Source organism: Schistocerca serialis, chromosome 3 (genome assembly GCF_023864345.2).
Source record: "Schistocerca serialis cubense isolate TAMUIC-IGC-003099 chromosome 3, iqSchSeri2.2, whole genome shotgun sequence".
NCBI classification, from domain to species: domain Eukaryota; kingdom Metazoa; phylum Arthropoda; class Insecta; order Orthoptera; family Acrididae; genus Schistocerca; species Schistocerca serialis.
Window position 1 is genome coordinate 863098172 of NC_064640.1, and position 18519 is coordinate 863116690.

At 41.8% G+C, this 18519-nt stretch overlaps 1 protein-coding gene across 2 annotated transcripts in view; it reads right to left on the bottom strand.

The window, feature by feature from the left end:
- Positions 1-18519, bottom strand: part of LOC126471002 (acyl-CoA-binding domain-containing protein 5) — a 148660-nt gene that overhangs the window by 125214 nt on the left and 4927 nt on the right. The window contains exon 2 of one of the 2 annotated variants that reach the window (XM_050099054.1): positions 14350-14391. The exons of the other annotated variant lie outside the window; for it this stretch is intronic. Within the exon in view, the coding sequence (XP_049955011.1) occupies positions 14350-14391 (42 nt within the window). The remainder of the gene's footprint in view (positions 1-14349; positions 14392-18519) is intronic. 2 annotated transcript variants of the gene reach the window in all.

The window sequence follows — 18519 nt, forward strand, 5'->3', positions numbered from 1 at the left end:
TCTCGGTTTATCTGTGTTTACTCTTTCACGTTTCCACTTCGCAATCACATCACCAACACTCGACTTGGGCAGCTTTGGTTGCTTGGTTGGAGGAGGAGCAGACAGTGAGGTCATCCGTCTCATCAGATTACGGAAGGACGGGGAAGGAGTCGGCCGTGCCCTTTCAAAGGAACCATCCCAGCATTTGCCTGAAGTGATTTAGGGAAATCACGGAAAACCTAAATCAGGATGGCCAGACGCGGGATTGAACCGTCGTCCTCCCGAATGTGTGGGCAGCTTTAAAAGGCTAAAATGTCCCTGATTGATATACAGGGTGATTCAAAAAGAATACCACAACTTTAAAAATGTGTATTTAATGAAAGAAACATAATATAACCTTCTGTTATACATCATTACAAAGAGTATTTAAAAAGGTTTTTTTTCACTCAAAAACAAGTTCAGAGATGTTCAATATGGCCCCCTCCAGACACTCGAGCAATATCAACCCGATACTCCAACTCGTTCCACACTCCCTGTAGCATATCAGGCGTAACAGTTTGGATAGCTGCTGTTATTTCTCGTTTCAAATCATCAATGGTGGCTGGGAGAGGTGGTCAAAACACCATATCCTTAACATACCCCCATAAGAAAAAATCGCAGGGGGTAATATCAGGGCTTCTTGGAGGCCAGTGATGAAGTGCTCTGTCTTGGGCTGCCTGGCGGCCGATCCATCGCCTCAGGTAATTGACGTTCAGGTTTCATAACTAACATTTTTCGTAGGACTCTTCATACAGTTGATTGTGGAATTTGCAGCTCTCTGCTAGCTCTGCGAGTCGATTTTCCTGGGCTGCGAACAAATGCTTGCTGGATGCGTGCTACATTTTCATCACTCGTTCTTGGCCGTCCAGAACTTTTCCCTTTGCACAAACACCCATTCTCTGTAAACTGTTTATACCAACGTTTAATACACCACCTATCAGGAGGTTTAACACCATACTTCGTTCGAAATGCACGCTGAACAACTGTCGTCGATTCACTTCTGCCGTACTCAATAACACAAAAAGCTTTCTGTTGAGCGGTCGCCATCTTAGCATCAACTGACGCTGACGCCTAGTCAACAGCGCCTCAAGGGAACAAATGTACAACTAAATGGAACTTTATAGCTCCCTTAATTCGCCGACAGATAGTGCTTAGCTCTGCCTTTTGTCGTTGCAGAGTTTTAAATTCCTAAAGTTGTGGTATTCTTTTTGAATCACCCTGTATTACTCAAGCGATGTCCAATGAATAGTCAATGTTTGAAGTCCCTGAGCTCTCCTGGCTGACCTGCTGTTGCTGCTTCTCTATTGACAACGCAATATTCCCGCCTCCTTTTATGCTGGCGGGTCTCCATCTTGTGGTCAATTCCGCATTACATATGGGAGGCCTGATACTTTTGATCAGATAGTGAATATTAGAAGCCATACGTTGTTTTCAACAAAGTTGTGTCGTAGCTCCTACTCTCAACTTACACTAGCACTTATGGGATGCCTTCATATCACTGCCAAAGAAACAAAAAACGTACCATGAAGGAGTTGCCAGAATGGGACGTAAATCTGTAGATGTGATTCAGAAAAATTGGATGATTTCTTCAAGAGCTTCACAAATTAAGCAATTCAATAACGTGATGATCCATCTCTGGCTCTTATGCAAGCAGTTATTCGCCTCGGCAGTGACTGATAGAGTTGTTGGAAGTCCTCAGGAAAGATATGTTGCCACATTCTGTCCTACTGGCGCATTAGCTCGTCAAAATCCCGAGAAGAGCCATACCCATAAAGCTCCAAATGTTCTCAATTGGGGAGATCTGGTCACTTTGCTGGCCAAGGTAGAGTTTGGCAAACACGTCTTCGTTGGTCATCGAAGGCGCAGACTCTTCAGTGATGAAGACCACAGCACAGTGGCACGTCGACGATATTCTACGCCCCATTTTTTGCCCTTCATGGAAAGCCATCCTGCGCTTACATTTCAGTAAGATAATGCCCGCCTGCACATGGTGAGAGTTGCTACTGCTTGTCTTCATGCTTGACAAAGCCTACCTTGAGCAGCAAGCTCGCGAACAACGTATGCAGCATTATGGGCAGGGCCCTCCATCTAGCTCGGGATTTTGACGATCTAACACGCTGTTTCAATAGAATTTGGCAAGTATCCTTCAGAGGGACATCCAACAACTCTGTCAATCAATGCCACGCTGAATAACTACTTGCACAATGGGCAGAGGTTGACCAACGCGTTATTGACTTGCCTAATTTGTGAAGCTCGTTCTCTTGAATAAATCAGATAATTTTCTGAAATTGTAATCATTTGTTTGTCGGTGCATGTCCATTAAATCTACCGCTTTCCGTTCCATCCGGATAATTCCTTCGCCGTGTGTCTCTCTTTTGTCTTAGTAGTGTAAAACTTGGACCCTCCTGTGGATGCTGTACGCAAGGTGGACGAGACGTTGCTCTCTTCAACAACAGCCCTCGGGTTATCTTGTGTGAGGATACACTGCAAGAGTCAACTGGTCCAAAGCGTGTTCAATCAGATTCATGTCAACATATAAGGTTGGCTATTCTATTCACTCAATTTCTGCCGCCTGGAGAGAGGTGTTCACGAGATGAGCCCAACGATCTGGCGTTTTTTTTAAGATGACGTGGTGACAGCAGTGTTAGACAATATGATGGAGGATACTGTCTCGATACTTCAAAGAACATAAATAAAAGACAGTTTATTTTGTTTTCCGCTTCTTAGTCCCTGCATGCCTTTTGATGACGACGGCAGGTATTTAACTGCCATATAGCCGTCAGTAGACCTGTATGTTCTTTGCATAGGCATGGTTTGCTTTGCACAATCTGCCTGTTCATGCTCTACTGCTGTTGGATAATGCACCATCACGTCCATCTGAGGAAGATTTGGTGAAAGGGGACATAACAGCTCTCTTTCTGCCTTCTAATGTGACCTCACTCATCCAACCAATGGATCAGGGCGTTATCGAATGGTTAAAAAGGTGATATAGCGGAAAGTATATCAGCTCAATCTTGGAAAAATCTGATGGAGATTATAACTTATTTGAGGCAATGGAATCCCTGAACATCAAAGATGCTATCTGCACAATCGTTGCAGCATGGGATGAACTGAAACCTGACACACTGCGGAAATCATGGCGTAAGCTTTGGCCACAAGTTATGACTGAAAATGAGCATACCGAAGATGAGCAAAACAACGACGCACTCGAGATCGTTAAAGATCTACGAACTCTGGACCCGAACGTCCCTGCCAATGAAGTTGAAGAGTGGATCAACGAATGTGACAGACTGTGACACTTTGAAGAGTTCAATGACGACCTGATTGTTGCCCCTGTTAGACAGGAAACTGTGAATGAGGACTCGGACGGCGAAGACGAACCCCCCCCCCCCTCCCCCCGCCCCCCACCACGAGATCTTCAGAGGTGGTGGTCCAGGCAACTGTACATACCAGTACCTCTAATACCCAGTAGCACGTCCTCTTGCATTGAGCATGCCTGTATTCCTCGTGGCATATTATCCACAAGTTAATCAAGGCACTGTTCGTCCGGATTGCCCCACTCTTCGACGGCGATTCGACGTAGATCCAACAGAGTGGTTGTTGGTTCACGTCGTCCATAAACAGCCCTTTTCAATATATCCCAGGCATGTTCGATAGACTTCATGTCTGAAGAACATTCTGGCCACTCTAGTCGAGCGATGTAGTTATCCTGAAGGAAGTCATTCACAAGATGTGCACGATGGTGGGGCGCGAATTGTCGTCCATGAAGACGAATGCCTCCCCAACATCCTGCCGATATGGTTGCACTATCGGTCAGAGGATGGCATTCACATATCGTACAGCCATTACAGTGCTTTCCATGACCACCAGCAGGGTACGTCGGCCAATCGTAATGCCACCCCAAAACAGACGGAACCTCCACCTTGCTGCACTCGCTCGACAATGTGTCTAACGCGTTCAGCCTGACCGGGGTTGTCTTCAAACACGTCTCCGACGATTGTCTGGTTGAAGGCACATGTGACACTCCTCAGTGAACAGAACGTGATGCCAATCCTGAGCAGTCGATTTGGCATGCTGCTGGGCCCATCTGTGCCGCACTGCACGGTGTCGTGGTTGCACAGATAGAGCTTGCCTTGGACGTCGGGAGTGAAGTTGCGCATCATGCAGCCTATTGTGTACAGTTTGAGTCGTAACACGACGTCCTGTGGCTGCACGAAAAGCATTATTCAATATGGTGGCTCTGCTGTCAGTGTTCCTCCAAGCCATAATCCGTAGGTAGCGGTCATCCACTGCAGTAGTAGCCTTTGGGCGGCCTGAGCGAGGCATGAAATCGACAGTTCCTGTCTCTCTGTATCTCCTCCATGTTCGAACGACATCGTTTTGGTTCACTCCGAGACGCCTGGACACTTCCCTTGTTGACAGCCCCTCCTGGCACAAAGTAACAATGCGGACGCGATCAAACCGCGGTATTGACCGTCTAGGCATGGTTGAACTACAGACAACAAGAGATCCTTCTTCCTGGTGGAATGACGAACTGGTCGGCTGTCGGACCCCCTCCGTCTAATAGGCGCTGTTCTTGCATGGCTGTTTACATCCTTGGGCGGGTTTAGTCACGTCTCTGAACAGTCAAAGGGACTGTGTCCGTAATACAGTATCCACAGTCAACCTCTATCTTCAGGAGTTCTGGGAACCGGGGTGATGCAAAACTTTTTTGATGTTTGTATTTAAAGCTGTGCAGACGTACGTCAAACTTCAATTACTCACGTAGCACAAGAGTGAAAGACAGGCATAAAGTGTAGTATGAGAAACTCTGAAAACCTAAAGCACTTTGAAGTGGAAATACGAGTACATACCCTACACCACATTTGCAAACCACTTCATATTAACAGAATCAATACGCCACTGGCAGTAACAATAATTGGTAGACAACTAATGACAACCTACCACAAAAAAGATCCAATACAGTAGCTGTAAGCATAACATAAGCCACCCTTTTCACTTGAACAAATTATTTTTTTTGATGTTATAATCTATGCCTAAAATGTCGAATTAAGATTTTGATTATTTGAGGTTTCGAATAAACCTGCGATTTCAGTCCATAGATACCGAACTATAACACGATTGATATTTTCATCCTCAAGATGCCACAAATTTTCTCTTTCTCGTATTAAACTTAACAGTTTCTCACGCTCCGTAACGTAGGTCGAATTGAGTGAAGAAAACAAACTGATTTGGATTTCAGCGATTGTCGTTCGAAGTCTGTACGTTCGGGAGATACGATCTCACATCTACATCTACGTGATTAATCTGCTGTTCACAATAAAGTGCCTGGCAGAGGGTTCAGTGAACCACCTTCAGGCTGTCTCTCTACCGTTCCACTCTCGAATGGCACGCGGGAAAAACCAGCACTTAAATTTTTCTATGCGAGCTCTGATTTCTCTTATTTCATCGTGATGAACATTTCTCCCTATATGGGTGGGTGTCAACAATGTTTTCGCAATCGGAGGAGAAAACTGGTGATTGAAATTTAATGAAAAGATCCAGTTGCAACGCAAAACGCCTTTGTTTTAATGATTGCCACTCCAATTCACGTATCATGTCTGTGACACTATCACCCCTATTTCGCGATAATACAAAACGAGCTGCCCTTCTTTGAACTTTTTCGATGTCATCCATCAGTCCCAACTGAGGCAGATCTCTCACCGCAACGCAATACTCCAGAATAGAGCGGACAATCGCGGTGTAAGCAGTCTCTTTAGTAGACCTATTGCACATTCTAAGTGTTCTGCCAATGAATCGCAGTCTTGTTTGCTCTAGCCACAATATTATCTATGTGATCGTTCCATTTTTGGTTATTTGTAATTGTAATCCCTAAGTATTTAGCTGAATTTACAGCCTTCAGATTTGTGTGACTTGTCGCGAAATCGAAATTTAGCTGATTTCTTTTAGTACTCATGTGAATACATTCACACTTTTCTTTATTCAGGGTCAATTGCCACTTTTCGCACCATACAGATATCTTATCTAAATCATTTTGCAAGTCGTTTTGGTCATCTGATGACTTTACAAGACGGTAATTGACACCATCATCTGCAAACAGTCTAAGACGGCTACTCACATTGGCTCCTATGTCGTTAATATACACTCCTGGAAATGGAAAAAAGAACACATTGACACCGGTGTGTCAGACCCACCATACTTGCTCCGGACACTGCGAGAGGGCTGTACAAGCAATGATCACACGCACGGCACAGAGGACACACCAGGAACCGCGGTGTTGGCCGTCGAATGGCGCTAGCTGCGCAGCATTTGTGCACCGCCGCCGTCAGTGTCAGCCAGTTTGCCGTGGCATACGGAGCTCCATCGCAGTCTTTAACACTGGTAGCATGCCGCGACAGCGTGGACGTGAACCGTATGTGCTGTTGACGGACTTTGAGCGAGGGCGTATAGTGGGCATGCGGGAGGCTGGGCGGACGTACCGCCGAATTGCTCAACACGTGGGGCGTGAGGTCTCCACAGTACATCGATGTTGTCGCCAGTGGTCGGCGGAAGGTGCACGTGCCCGTCGACCTGGGACCGGACCGCAGCGACGCCTGGATGCACGCCAAGACCGTAGGATCCTACGCAGTGCCGTAGGGGACCGCACCGCCACTTCCCAGCAAATTAGGGACACTGTTGCTCCTGGGGTATCGGCGAGGACCATTCGCAACCGTCTCCATGAAGCTGGGCTACGGTCCCGCACACCGTTAGGCCGTCTTCCGCTCACGCTTCAACATCGTGCAGCCCGCCTCCAGTGGTGTCGCGACAGGCGTGAATGGAGGGACGAATGGAGACGTGTCGTCTTCAGCGATGAGAGTCGCTTCTGCCTTGGTGCCAATGATGGTCGTATGCGTGTTTGGCGCCGTGCAGGTGAGCGCCACAATCAGGACTGCATACGACCGAGGCACACAGGGCCAACACCCGGCATCATGGTGTGGGGAGCGATCTCCTACACTGGCCGTACACCACTGGTTATCGTCGAGGGGACACTGAATAGTGCACGGTACATCCAAACCGTCATCGAACCCATCGTTCTACCATTCCTAGACCGGCAAGGGAACTTGCTGTTCCAACAGGACAATGCACGTCCGCATGTATCCCGTGCCACCCAACGTGCTGTAGAAGGTGTAAGTCAACTACCCTGGCCAGCAAGATCTCCGGATCTGTCCCCCATTGAGCATGTTTGGGACTGGATGAAGCGTCGTCTCACGCGGTCTGCACGTCCAGCACGAACGCTGGTCCAACTGAGGCGCCAGGTGGAAATGGCATGGCAAGCCGTTCCACAGGACTACATCCAGCATCTCTACGATCGTCTCCATGGGAGAATAGCAGCCTGCATTGCTGCGAAAGGTGGATATACACTGTATTAGTGCCGACATTGTGCATGCTGTGTTGCCTGTGTCTATGTGCCTGTGGTTCTGTCAGTGTGATCATGTGATGTATCTGACCCCAGGAATGTGTCAATAAAGTTTCCCCTTCCTGGGACAATGAATTCACGGTGTTCTTATTTCAATTTCCAGGAGTGTAGATCAGGAACAATAGAGGGCCTATAACACTTTCTTGGGGAACGGCGGATACTACTTCTGTTTTACTCGGTGACTTTTCGTCTATTACTACGAACTGCGACCTTTCTGACAGGATATCCGGAATCCAGTCGCACAACTGAGGCGATACTCCGTAGGCACGCAGTTTGGTTACAAGACGCTTGTGAGGAACGATGTCGAAATCTAAAAATTTGGAATCAATTTGACATCCTCTGTCGATAGCACTTATTACTTCATGAGTGTAAAGAGCTAGTTGTGTTTCACAGGAACGATATTTTCTGAATCCGTGCTGACTGTGTGTCAATAAATCGTTTTCTTCGAGGTACTTCATAATGTTCGAATACAGTATATGTTCGAAAACCCTACTGCAAATCGACGTTAGTGATATAGGCCTGTAATTCAGCGGATTAGTCCTACTTCCCTTTTTAGGTATTGGTGTGATCGGCTGTAGTGCGACCGTGCACGTAGTGGCGTACTGATTTGAAAAGATTGGCCGTCTGCGGCCGATGTAGGCCGTCGACGGAATCCACCGATATCGGAGGCACTGTGACCGCAGCTTAACCCGGTCAAGTTCCCTGAGGTGCTCGTCGTTTGATGTGACCCAGGAAGCTCATCAAACTCCACGGATATGTTGCGTGTTACCGACCGTGGTGCGGTACAAGTACAAACAACAGCAAACATACTTCACTGCAAGAAGAGGAATTTCATGTGCGTGCAGCACTGTGGTTTGTTTCGTATACAACACATTACTGCATGTTTCTGACTAGCAGTCATTGCTCTAAACGTAACGCTGCTATCACCTGGACGGGTTTATACTGACAATAGGTCAGTAGTCATAATGTTCTGGCCGATCAGTGTATTCAGGTTGTGCAATCAATGATCTGAAAATCCACTTTTGCAGTTTGCTCTATGAGCCCTTTTGCCAGGCTTTATCATTTGTGTTTGTTTTGGCTCAATACCATAAGGCCATTTGTGTATGCCTATCGCTTGTGGTAGCTATTCAATTTTGCACCATTCCCTCGCTAAAATACGCATGCCCGATGACCTTGTCAAACAACAGATTAAATGAAAGTGGCGACATTATTTCACTGTGCCTTCACAATGCTACATAAAATGTGAATGTTCCTTCTAAAGTGTTAATGTATTAATAACTGCACAGTGATTACAGTTTAATGTATGGTACATTACTGGAGACAAAACGCCACTCAGACTGCAGGGGGGGAGGAATCAGTCAGCATTATTTATGAAGAGTTACTCTGGGAATTACTGACATCAATCTAGCATGCAATCGATTCTTCAGTTCATCCCAAAGAAGTATGATGGAGTTCAGACAGTGGCTTTGAGCAGACTCATCCACGAAATCTATTTGATGTTCCATGATCCATGGCTGAATGTTTCAAGGGTTGTAGGCAGGAAAAATATTAAGCTGTTATATGTAAGTGAGCATATTACTTTTAACAGTAAAAGTTTACAAACTGTAATAAAGTTTACAAACTGTAATAAAGTTTACAAACTGTAATAAAGTTTACAAACTGTAATAAAGTTTACAAACTGTAATAAAGTTTACAAACTGTAATAAAGTTTACAAACTGTAATAAAGTTTACAAACTGTAATATAGTTTACAAACTGTAATATAGTTTACAAACTGTAATATAGTTTACAAACTGTAATATAGTTTACAAACTGTAATATAGTTTACAAACTGTAATATAGTTTACAAACTGTAATAAAGTTTACAAACTGTAATAAGGTTTATAAACTGTAATAAAGTTTATAAATTGTAGTAAAATATTTAATATCTAAATTGATATTGATGTATAAGTAAATTTCAACAACCCATGACTACAACTTCACTGATGACTGTGTCCGACACACAGGGAGGGAAGAGTTATGTGATGTTCCTACAGTACAACACATGGATTGCCGGATCAAACTTTATTCTTTTCATTGACTCATTCTAACAGAAACCATGTCTATGGTGACAAATTTTATGTACACTTATATACCTTTGGGAAAGAGCCTTGCGTCTTACCTGTCCACATTCATTGTGGTGTCCCAGCACATTTGGGCATGGCCAGATTGTTTATGCCACGATTACTGCACCAATAAAGCAACACAATGGCTCTCTTCAGTATCTCACTGCAGCACACCAATCGGATTCTAGGCTTTGAGAGACTTAATAGGCATTCGTCAGGATACTACTGGAGGAACAGCATTAAATCAATGAGGAAGAAAGGTTTCCTACCCTGGCCACATCAGGGTCATAATGAATACAGCACTAGAGTTTAACTGGGTATGTGTCAGGGTGAACATCAGTTGTGCCTTTTTTCCCTAATGAAATTGTCCCACCATTTGCTTGAAATGATGTAGGAAAATCTCTAAAACCTAAATCTGGATGCTGCCTCGAAAGATGTAGGTGCCCATGGAATAAAAACATAATGGGTCATAACATGTGTCTTGTCTCTGTCACTTCTTGTGCTTTAAGCTAGATTATAACTGACATCAGTGTGGATTTTGTGTATTTTAACAAACAGTTTCTACAGTCTTACATTTCTCGAATAGACCACACTGAAAGAAGCACTGATGAATGCCTGCTGAAAAATAGAGAGCATAACAACGAATGCTCACAGTTTAGATCTCAAAATTGGGGGTTTGTCACATTCCTCATTCAACTAGAAAATTTCTGAAACAGCTTTAATCCATACATTTGTTAAAGAAATGTTATCTTGTGCAATATTCCAGTATCATTAACCATGATGTACACAGGGAAGCCTAAAAGCAAATGTCTTTGCAGACTGTAAGAAATAAAACATGACACTCAAATGGTTATGAAGAAGAGATGTTTAGTGCAACGAACAATATAAATAACAAGAAATAAATAAAAGCCCAGATTTGATTTTCAGTTGCTGGACTTACGAGAAAAGACAATTTACACTGTGGTCAAAGAGTGTTAGACTGAAGGTACCCCCCAATATGCAGGGCACAATGTGCAGGGAGACCCAGGAAAAGGTATATAATCCTTATACCACCAAATCATCTTCAAACGGGAAGCTTTGCTCTAGTGAGATCAAGGAAACATATGGCAAATAAAGGCCAACAATGGAGCCCTGGGACACTATACAAATATGTTAAAGATATTTGCCTGTGACTACCTTGTAGACACCTATCAGGTGTCATTCTAGTCTAAAAAAAATTATCTGTTGGTTTCATAAATCAATATCTATTACCAATGGTAAATAGTTTTGGTAGGCAACATTTCAAATAAAATAAGTACCCACATTATAATGAACACAATGTAAGATAAAACATGAAATTAAGTTCTGCTTTAAGTTTCTATACAATAAAGGACAATTTTTTTACACATGTTTATAAACTATTTTGGAACAACAATATTAAATACTACTTACAATGAATTAACCTTCTGTTGATTTACACACTTAAATGTATGACCTTGTAACAAAAGCTATTCCATGGCAGACCACAACGTTTGGAGCATGACAGAAGTAAAAACATCTCTCACAGTTGCATAATAAGCTACACAATAAGTTCAGATAATTATAATGCATATAAAAAACTTACGTATATCAAACCACTACAGGAACTAACTGCCATATAAAACTGTCTGCTAATAAAGTAATGTTTTGAAATGTGTACCAATGCAAATGGTAGTCTTGGGTATTATATTACGGGAAGGAGGAAAGGGCATATTTCCTCAGGAATGAAGTTCTTCCTACATTAACCCTCCAGGCACAGTTAGTTAGTTTCATGTTCCAAGAATAATTTTGCATAATAGTTCATAATGATGTGGAATGAGTCATTCTACATTCAAATCGCAAATTAATTTGTATATTCAGTTCATTCTGAACTTTTCTCAGTTTTTTGTCCACAAAGAAAAAAGATATTCAGATGTGAGTTAGTAAGGCCCACCTACCACCTTTTACAAATTACAGTAACAGAAATTCTTCTATGGACTAGGAGGAGCTATAAAGGAGAAACTTTCAGTTTCTTTTCAAATTTTACTCCACCACCACCACCACCACCACCACCACCACCACCACCACCACCACCACCACCACCGCCACCACCAAATTACACTCTTTATCTTCATAATTGTTCAAACATAATTGTTCAAACATATCCACAAACAACATGAGAATTTTTAGACCCTCTAATTTTTGCTGAAGACATAAAATATTTACCTGAAGATAGAATTACTCTGTAGTTACATACGAGATGCTATCCAAAATTTTCGGAACTGGTGCTGCCGTCTGTTGAAAACCTTACCTTTGGACTAATGGTCACCATCACCCTCGAAGAAGTTCCCATCCACATGTGCACACCAGTCCCAGCACTTCTGCCACTACTCACACCTTTTCTGGAAGTCCTGTTCTTTGAGGGTGTTTACCACTGCCAGCGATGCTTCTTGAATCCTCTCTTGAGTGTCAAACCGATGGCCTTTCAACTTGAGTTTCAGTTTTGGGAACAGCGCGAAGTCGCAAGGTGCCAAATCTAGCGAGTACAGTGGGTGAGGTACAACTGCCATCATGTTTTTTTTTTGCCAAAAAGGTCTCTGTGAGCAAAGACGTGTGACAGGGTGCGTTGTTGTGATGCAGCAGCCAGTTCTCTCGACGCCAAAATTCGAGCCATCGTCATTGCACATTTTCACGGAGCCGCCGCAAAACATCACAGTAGTACGCAGAATTCACTGTTTGGTTGGGTGGGATGAGTTCTTTGTGCACAATTCCCTTGGCATCAAAGAAAATGATGATCATGTTCTTCACCTGTCTTGCTTTTTTGGGTCTTGGAGAGCCCGGGCTCTTCCACTGGGATGATTGTTGCTTTGTCTCTGGGTCATAACCGTAAATCCAGCTCTTGTCCCCAGTGATAACCCATGACAAGAAGGTTGGATCATCAGATGCAGTCTGACGAAGGCCCGTGCACACTTCAACACGATGCACCTTCTGATCAGCTGTCAAGATCCTTGGCACAAATTTTGCAGTGACACAATGCATGCCCAATTCATCAGTCAACATTCGTGACATGTCCCATAACCAATTCTCACTTCATCCACAAGGTCTTTAAGGTTCGATGTCGATCCGCACGAACCAGTTGTTGAAGTTTGGCAACAATGTCTGGCATTGAGTGACTAATGGCCCTTCCAGTGTGAACATCATCTTCGACGTCTGTACGGTCGGCCCTGAACCAAGCATGCCACTCAAACACCCGTGTACGGCTCATGTTCTGTCCCCCAAACAGTTGTTGAATCATTGCAAGGGTCTCCGTAGCACTTCTCCCAAGATTCACACAGAATTTGACACTCACTCACTCACTCACTCACTCACTCACTCACTCACTCACTCACTGTTCTGTTCACGTATCCATCATAAAATCACCACACACCAAACACGGAGTATTACGGAAATCACTGTCAACACGCAACACGTCCTCCCATCCTGAATGCCACTCTGCACACTAACTCATGAGATATGCAACTCTCATCACCTAGCGGTGCAAAAATGTTGGATTCCACCTAGTATACCACAATTCATAAATGCTGATGTTGCAGTCTTCAGGCCAAAGACTAGTCCGATGCAGCTCTCCACACAGGTCTATTAGGTGCAATTCTCTTCATCTATACATAGCTATAGCAACCCACATCTATCTGAACCTGCTTACTGTAATCAAACTTTGATCAACCTACACAAATTCCACCCCCAAAACTTCCCTCAAATACCAAATTTACAATTCCTTGCCTCAGGATGTGTCCTGTCAACTGATCCTTTTTTTTTAAAAAAAAATCATGTTGTGCCATACATTTCTTTCTTCCACAATTCAATACTGTATCTTTTTATTCGTTATCTGATCTACCCACCTAATCTTTCCCCAATGACATCATCCTCATACATAGCTCCCATTCACAGATAGAAATGATGGATGAATAGTGATACGACTAAACTTATTTGATTGCAGACAGACATGTTTCATAAGACTCGTTCATAACCCAAAAATCCCATTCTGTAAAACTGTGTAAGATGAAAACCTGATTGTTACCACACTATTGAAGGAAAAAATGCGTAACAGCATTCTTTTTCAGAAAGCACATTAATTACTTCTGTAATTGAGGCTTTGTAGTAAAATTTTTAACATATAAAATTTGTAAGGAACTCGTTCGGTATGAAATTCAAACCTGGAGTTAAAAATGTGAAAAGAACATGGACATTTCAAAATAATGACAGTCATTGCCTTCAAAGCATTAAAGCTTCTTCTCTGATTCTCTCTTCTATACATTAATACACTTGTAGAAAACCCCAGAAGAAAGATAAATAATTGTTATACGGACAGACAACCACTCATCACACAGGGGAATACTGAGTGCTGGGCATGCACACAATGCCATGATTACTTCTGTAACCTCATGCACTTTCGCTGTTCAGTGCACAAGCAGCCACTCTACTGACAGAGCAACTTCACCACTCAGGCCCAGCATCAAGATGTCACACTGATGAATGGAACATTGAAAACTGACCAGCAATCTTCACTGCTTTTTAAATTTTTTTTCTGAATTGCTTAATCCATGCACAGTTCAACGTGTGACTGTCAGCCCTCATCCCATTATAAATGTATAAATCACGTACATTATACAACAAACTGACCATCAGCTCCAACAGAAGGATTTTACTTTTAAAAATTAACAACACTTTTGATGATGTTTCATTTAAGATAAAAGAAACTGAATGATGGACTCACCCGGACTACTGAACAGAATACTCCTTATTGCACCAGCTTTAACTGCAAGACAATTTAATTTATTTCACACATAGTACCATAGGAGTAATAATGACAGCCATAAGCCATTAAACAGAATGCATAGTCAATCACACATTTGCGTGTTCCACAAATTGTGCACGCTAACTTGTCTGGAACTTGAACATAGCAGTTGCTTCACGAAAGTGATATATCTTTTGCATGATAGTGAAGCAACTCATTTGGTCTCAAAATGCACATTTCTTAAAGGAATGGGTAAACTGTGTGTGAATCTCTAATTACAGCACAGGATTACAAACTGAATCATACTTGTTCAGGTCTGTTGAGGAAAATTATTCTATATTTGGTCAATATAGTGAAGAGCATTTAAAAACTTAATGTAATGTGATGTCGAAACCACAGTCCACAGACTCCTAACAGAGGCCTACGTAATGTTTGCAATCTGACACTACATACTTCTTCAACATCTTATTTCATACCTAGAAAAATTCTGTGGATCTTTGATGTAGTTACTCTTACTCATGTATCTATTTATTTTCATGTTTGAGCATTTTGCACGCTACTGATGTTAACAGCTTGTAGAAATTGGATAATATGTAATGATACATATAATAAACAGTTAACTCAAGTAGATTTGCATACAAGCATACAACGAGTATAGCCTACGTGAGAATTTTAAATTATCTTTTTCACAATCAAGAAAATCCATTATAGCAGTGAAAGCCTTGTTTTTAGCTCATTTTTGTATAACATTTCTGAAGGTTTTTAATGAGGCAGTGAGTGGTTCTGGTGACAGGGCACTGTGCATCTAGTGGCAGTGCAGTGAACAATTTTGCTCCAAGGTATGTATGGCTATTCTGAGTCTTGCTTAGTCTCGTAAAGAGGTAGTCACTGTTTACTAGCCAACCGAGTATAAATAATGATGGTAGTGCCACGACACCTAGTTTCTTCTAGAGCAGCTTACAGGACACATTGTTTTTGAATACAGCAACACATCCGGTGACCTTTCTCTGGCACATTAAAACTCTCTTTTTTCCCAGTGAAGCTGCTCCAAAGCAGTGTTCGGTACATTCTGTGGCTATGAAAAAATACGTAATAGGTGCTAAGCATCAGTTTTCGCTTTCACATGCTCTAAGTTAGCATAACAGGTATATGGCTGTTGATAATTTAGTGCATACAGAATCTGTGTGGAGGTTCCAAGTTAATTTGGAATCTAAGTGTACACCAAAAACTTTAACATACACAAAATCATTGTTGGTAATGTATAAACTAGAAATTACATTTTTGGTTTTACTCTGGTTTCCAATTAATTCATTGCCTTTAAACCAGATATTCTTATGCTTGCTTTGCTTTGTTCTTTCAGGTCCTCTGTCACTTCCAGTTGCAATGAAAATTTCATCAGCATACAGAACAAATCTAAAGTCACGATACTGAGCAGGTCATTACTATAAATTATAAACAATAAGGGTCCCAGCACAGAACCTTGGGGGCACACCTCTTGAAAATCTAGGAATCCAGAGCTCATACAATTAAAATGTATCTATCCCTTCCTACTCTTAACATATAGTTCTATAAGTGTTCTGAATATCGAATGCCTTAGCACATCAGTTGTCTATTAGAATACGATGACTTACTGAGTCAAATGACTTGCTCAGATCAATCAGAAGAGCATCAACAGACTACTTTGCTTCAAAGGCACTGAGGATTGTTGAAACAACATTTTCAACACCTTTCAGTGAAATGAATTTTCCCTGAAGACATACTAAGTGTGGGTGTTCCATTGCAGGTGAAACATTTGTAAATTTTTTGATACATGCAATGTTCTGCTATAATTATTGAATGTATAGCTGAAAGAGTTATCAATAGGTATCAACACGAGTTGCTTCCCTTTCATGGTATCTTTAAGCAGGCTGGAGAAAAAAAACAACTCACAAAAATCCAATTTATTAGTACCATAACATGGTCATAGCAAATTGTCTGAAATCTTTTTAGTATCAAAATTTGACAGACTATACAATCTTCTGATTTTCAGCTGCTCTGGAATATAACACCATATGGAGTCTCACAATGAAAGTAACCGAGTGAACAAACTTTTATGTATGTTACATTCTTACACTGTTAAGCCAGCAAACTTTTTTCATTTGAAGCACAGTATCAAATATGTTTGTGGGCAAATTTCTTTCTTTTTAGAGTATCAGCTTGGTACTAAATCTTCACCAACTCACTGCTTGCATAATGCAAAGTTAATCTGCATGGTGTTGGGTGAACAAGGTGACAATATGTGACAGTACAAACTACACTCATGACAAGGTCAAAGTGGAAATGGTCTTTCTCTAATCCAAAGATGATGTATTACAAGGGTGATCATATTGTGTAGATAACTACAAAAACTGATTGCACAGTGTAGTTTTGTAACTATGTTGTGCTGGATTATGTTTGAAAGGACAAGGAAAGAGTGTAAACGTGTGTTGATAAAAACCTTCTCCTTTTTCAATAACACCAAGGGAGTTGTATAGCTCAACAATGCATTTTTTTGTGAGTTACTAACAACAGTATTACATCCAAACTGGATAAGAAACTGCGGGGAACTTTATAATTTTACAGACAAACTGTGTGCACAGTTGTATGGCTGGGTGCTGTCTGCTACCTCTACCCCCCTGGCAATCAGTTAAACATTTTTCACAATCACTACAAAAGGTTACTTATGGACTGAACTTCAATATTTCAATGTGGTATGCGGACCTTAGATTCAGAGGAAGGAAGGGGGGTTGGTGTGTTTGCTGTCACATCGACATATCATATGTTTCGTGTGACACACAGAGTCAACAGAAAAAGTCTGTTGTTTCCCATTACAAACAAAACAATTTTTAAAGCAAAATTTTATGTGGCTGTTTGATAGGGTGATCCCAGATTACTTTGGTGCTATATTCGGTTTAGTGATATGTACTATCAGAGACAGTAAAACATGAAAAATAAACAGTGCCCAACAGGGACAGCACTGCCCTGATCTGCACTGTCGGCTAGTGCAGTAAGCAGCCCTGCTGAGTTGCTGCTAGAGTACTGGTTAATTTTCATGTTTTACTGTTCCTATTAAAACATACTGATATGACAAATACCACATTAGACTAATTTGGGACGGCTCTACGGAATGGGCAAGTAAAATTTCACTTTGAAAATAATTTCTTTAGCAATAGGAAACTGGCACTATCCATTAACACTGGATGTTACACGAGAGATGTGATAAGCAGTATTTTACAAAAATGAAATTGAAAATGTCTCTCCTACGAGTTGGCAGGCTCTTTTTCTCTGGAGTTTTGTCAGATATTTTCAATTTTGTTTTTGCAAATGAATTTTTTTTTTAACAGACCATAACTCGATGTTGTGCTTTATCAGCCATAACCAACAGGCCTCAGAGTGCAAGACTTCAAGTGGCAAGCAGTTCTGTGGTACAGTTTCCCCCCCCCCCCCCCCCCCAGAGTTTCACTATGGGTTCAATGGATCTGTGCACAAGGAAACATCTTCAGTACCTGGAAAAGGCTGTCTGCTTTGCACAACAATATTGAAATAGTTTAGAGTTTTTTCGAAGGGGGTGATTAAATTGTTATTTACTCAGCAGTGAAGAGAATAATTCTGCTGTACGAAATTAGCGCAGAAAGATTGAGGTGCATTGTAACACCAGTTAGGGAACACTCCTTTGGACTGTTTGAACCTACAAAATACACCATTATGCAAGGATATATTAAATTCTTTGTGGGCACTGAGATAAGAGCAGGTGGAAAATGGAAACTACCAGTCTGTGAAAAAAAAAAAAAAAAAAAAAAAAAAAAAAAAAAAACCCGCAGTTATTTACTTTGTTCTAATGGCAATCTTGGAAAGTGTAGTGCTCGACACTGAAAAACCAAATATCGAGAGGTGTTATATGGAACACATTCCACATCAAGTAGCAAAACTATTCGAAAAAATCAGTCCAAGACTGAGATATCACAACTACCAATACTTTAATGGCAACTATTCAGCTTTAGTAGTCTCTCAAATTTGTGAGAAACTTCCTACAACAACCTGCCCAATATGACTGATGTTTCTGAAAATGACGACTTGGCTGAACAACTAATTTTTTGTAGTGAAAGACAATGACTGTGCCAATCTGTAAAT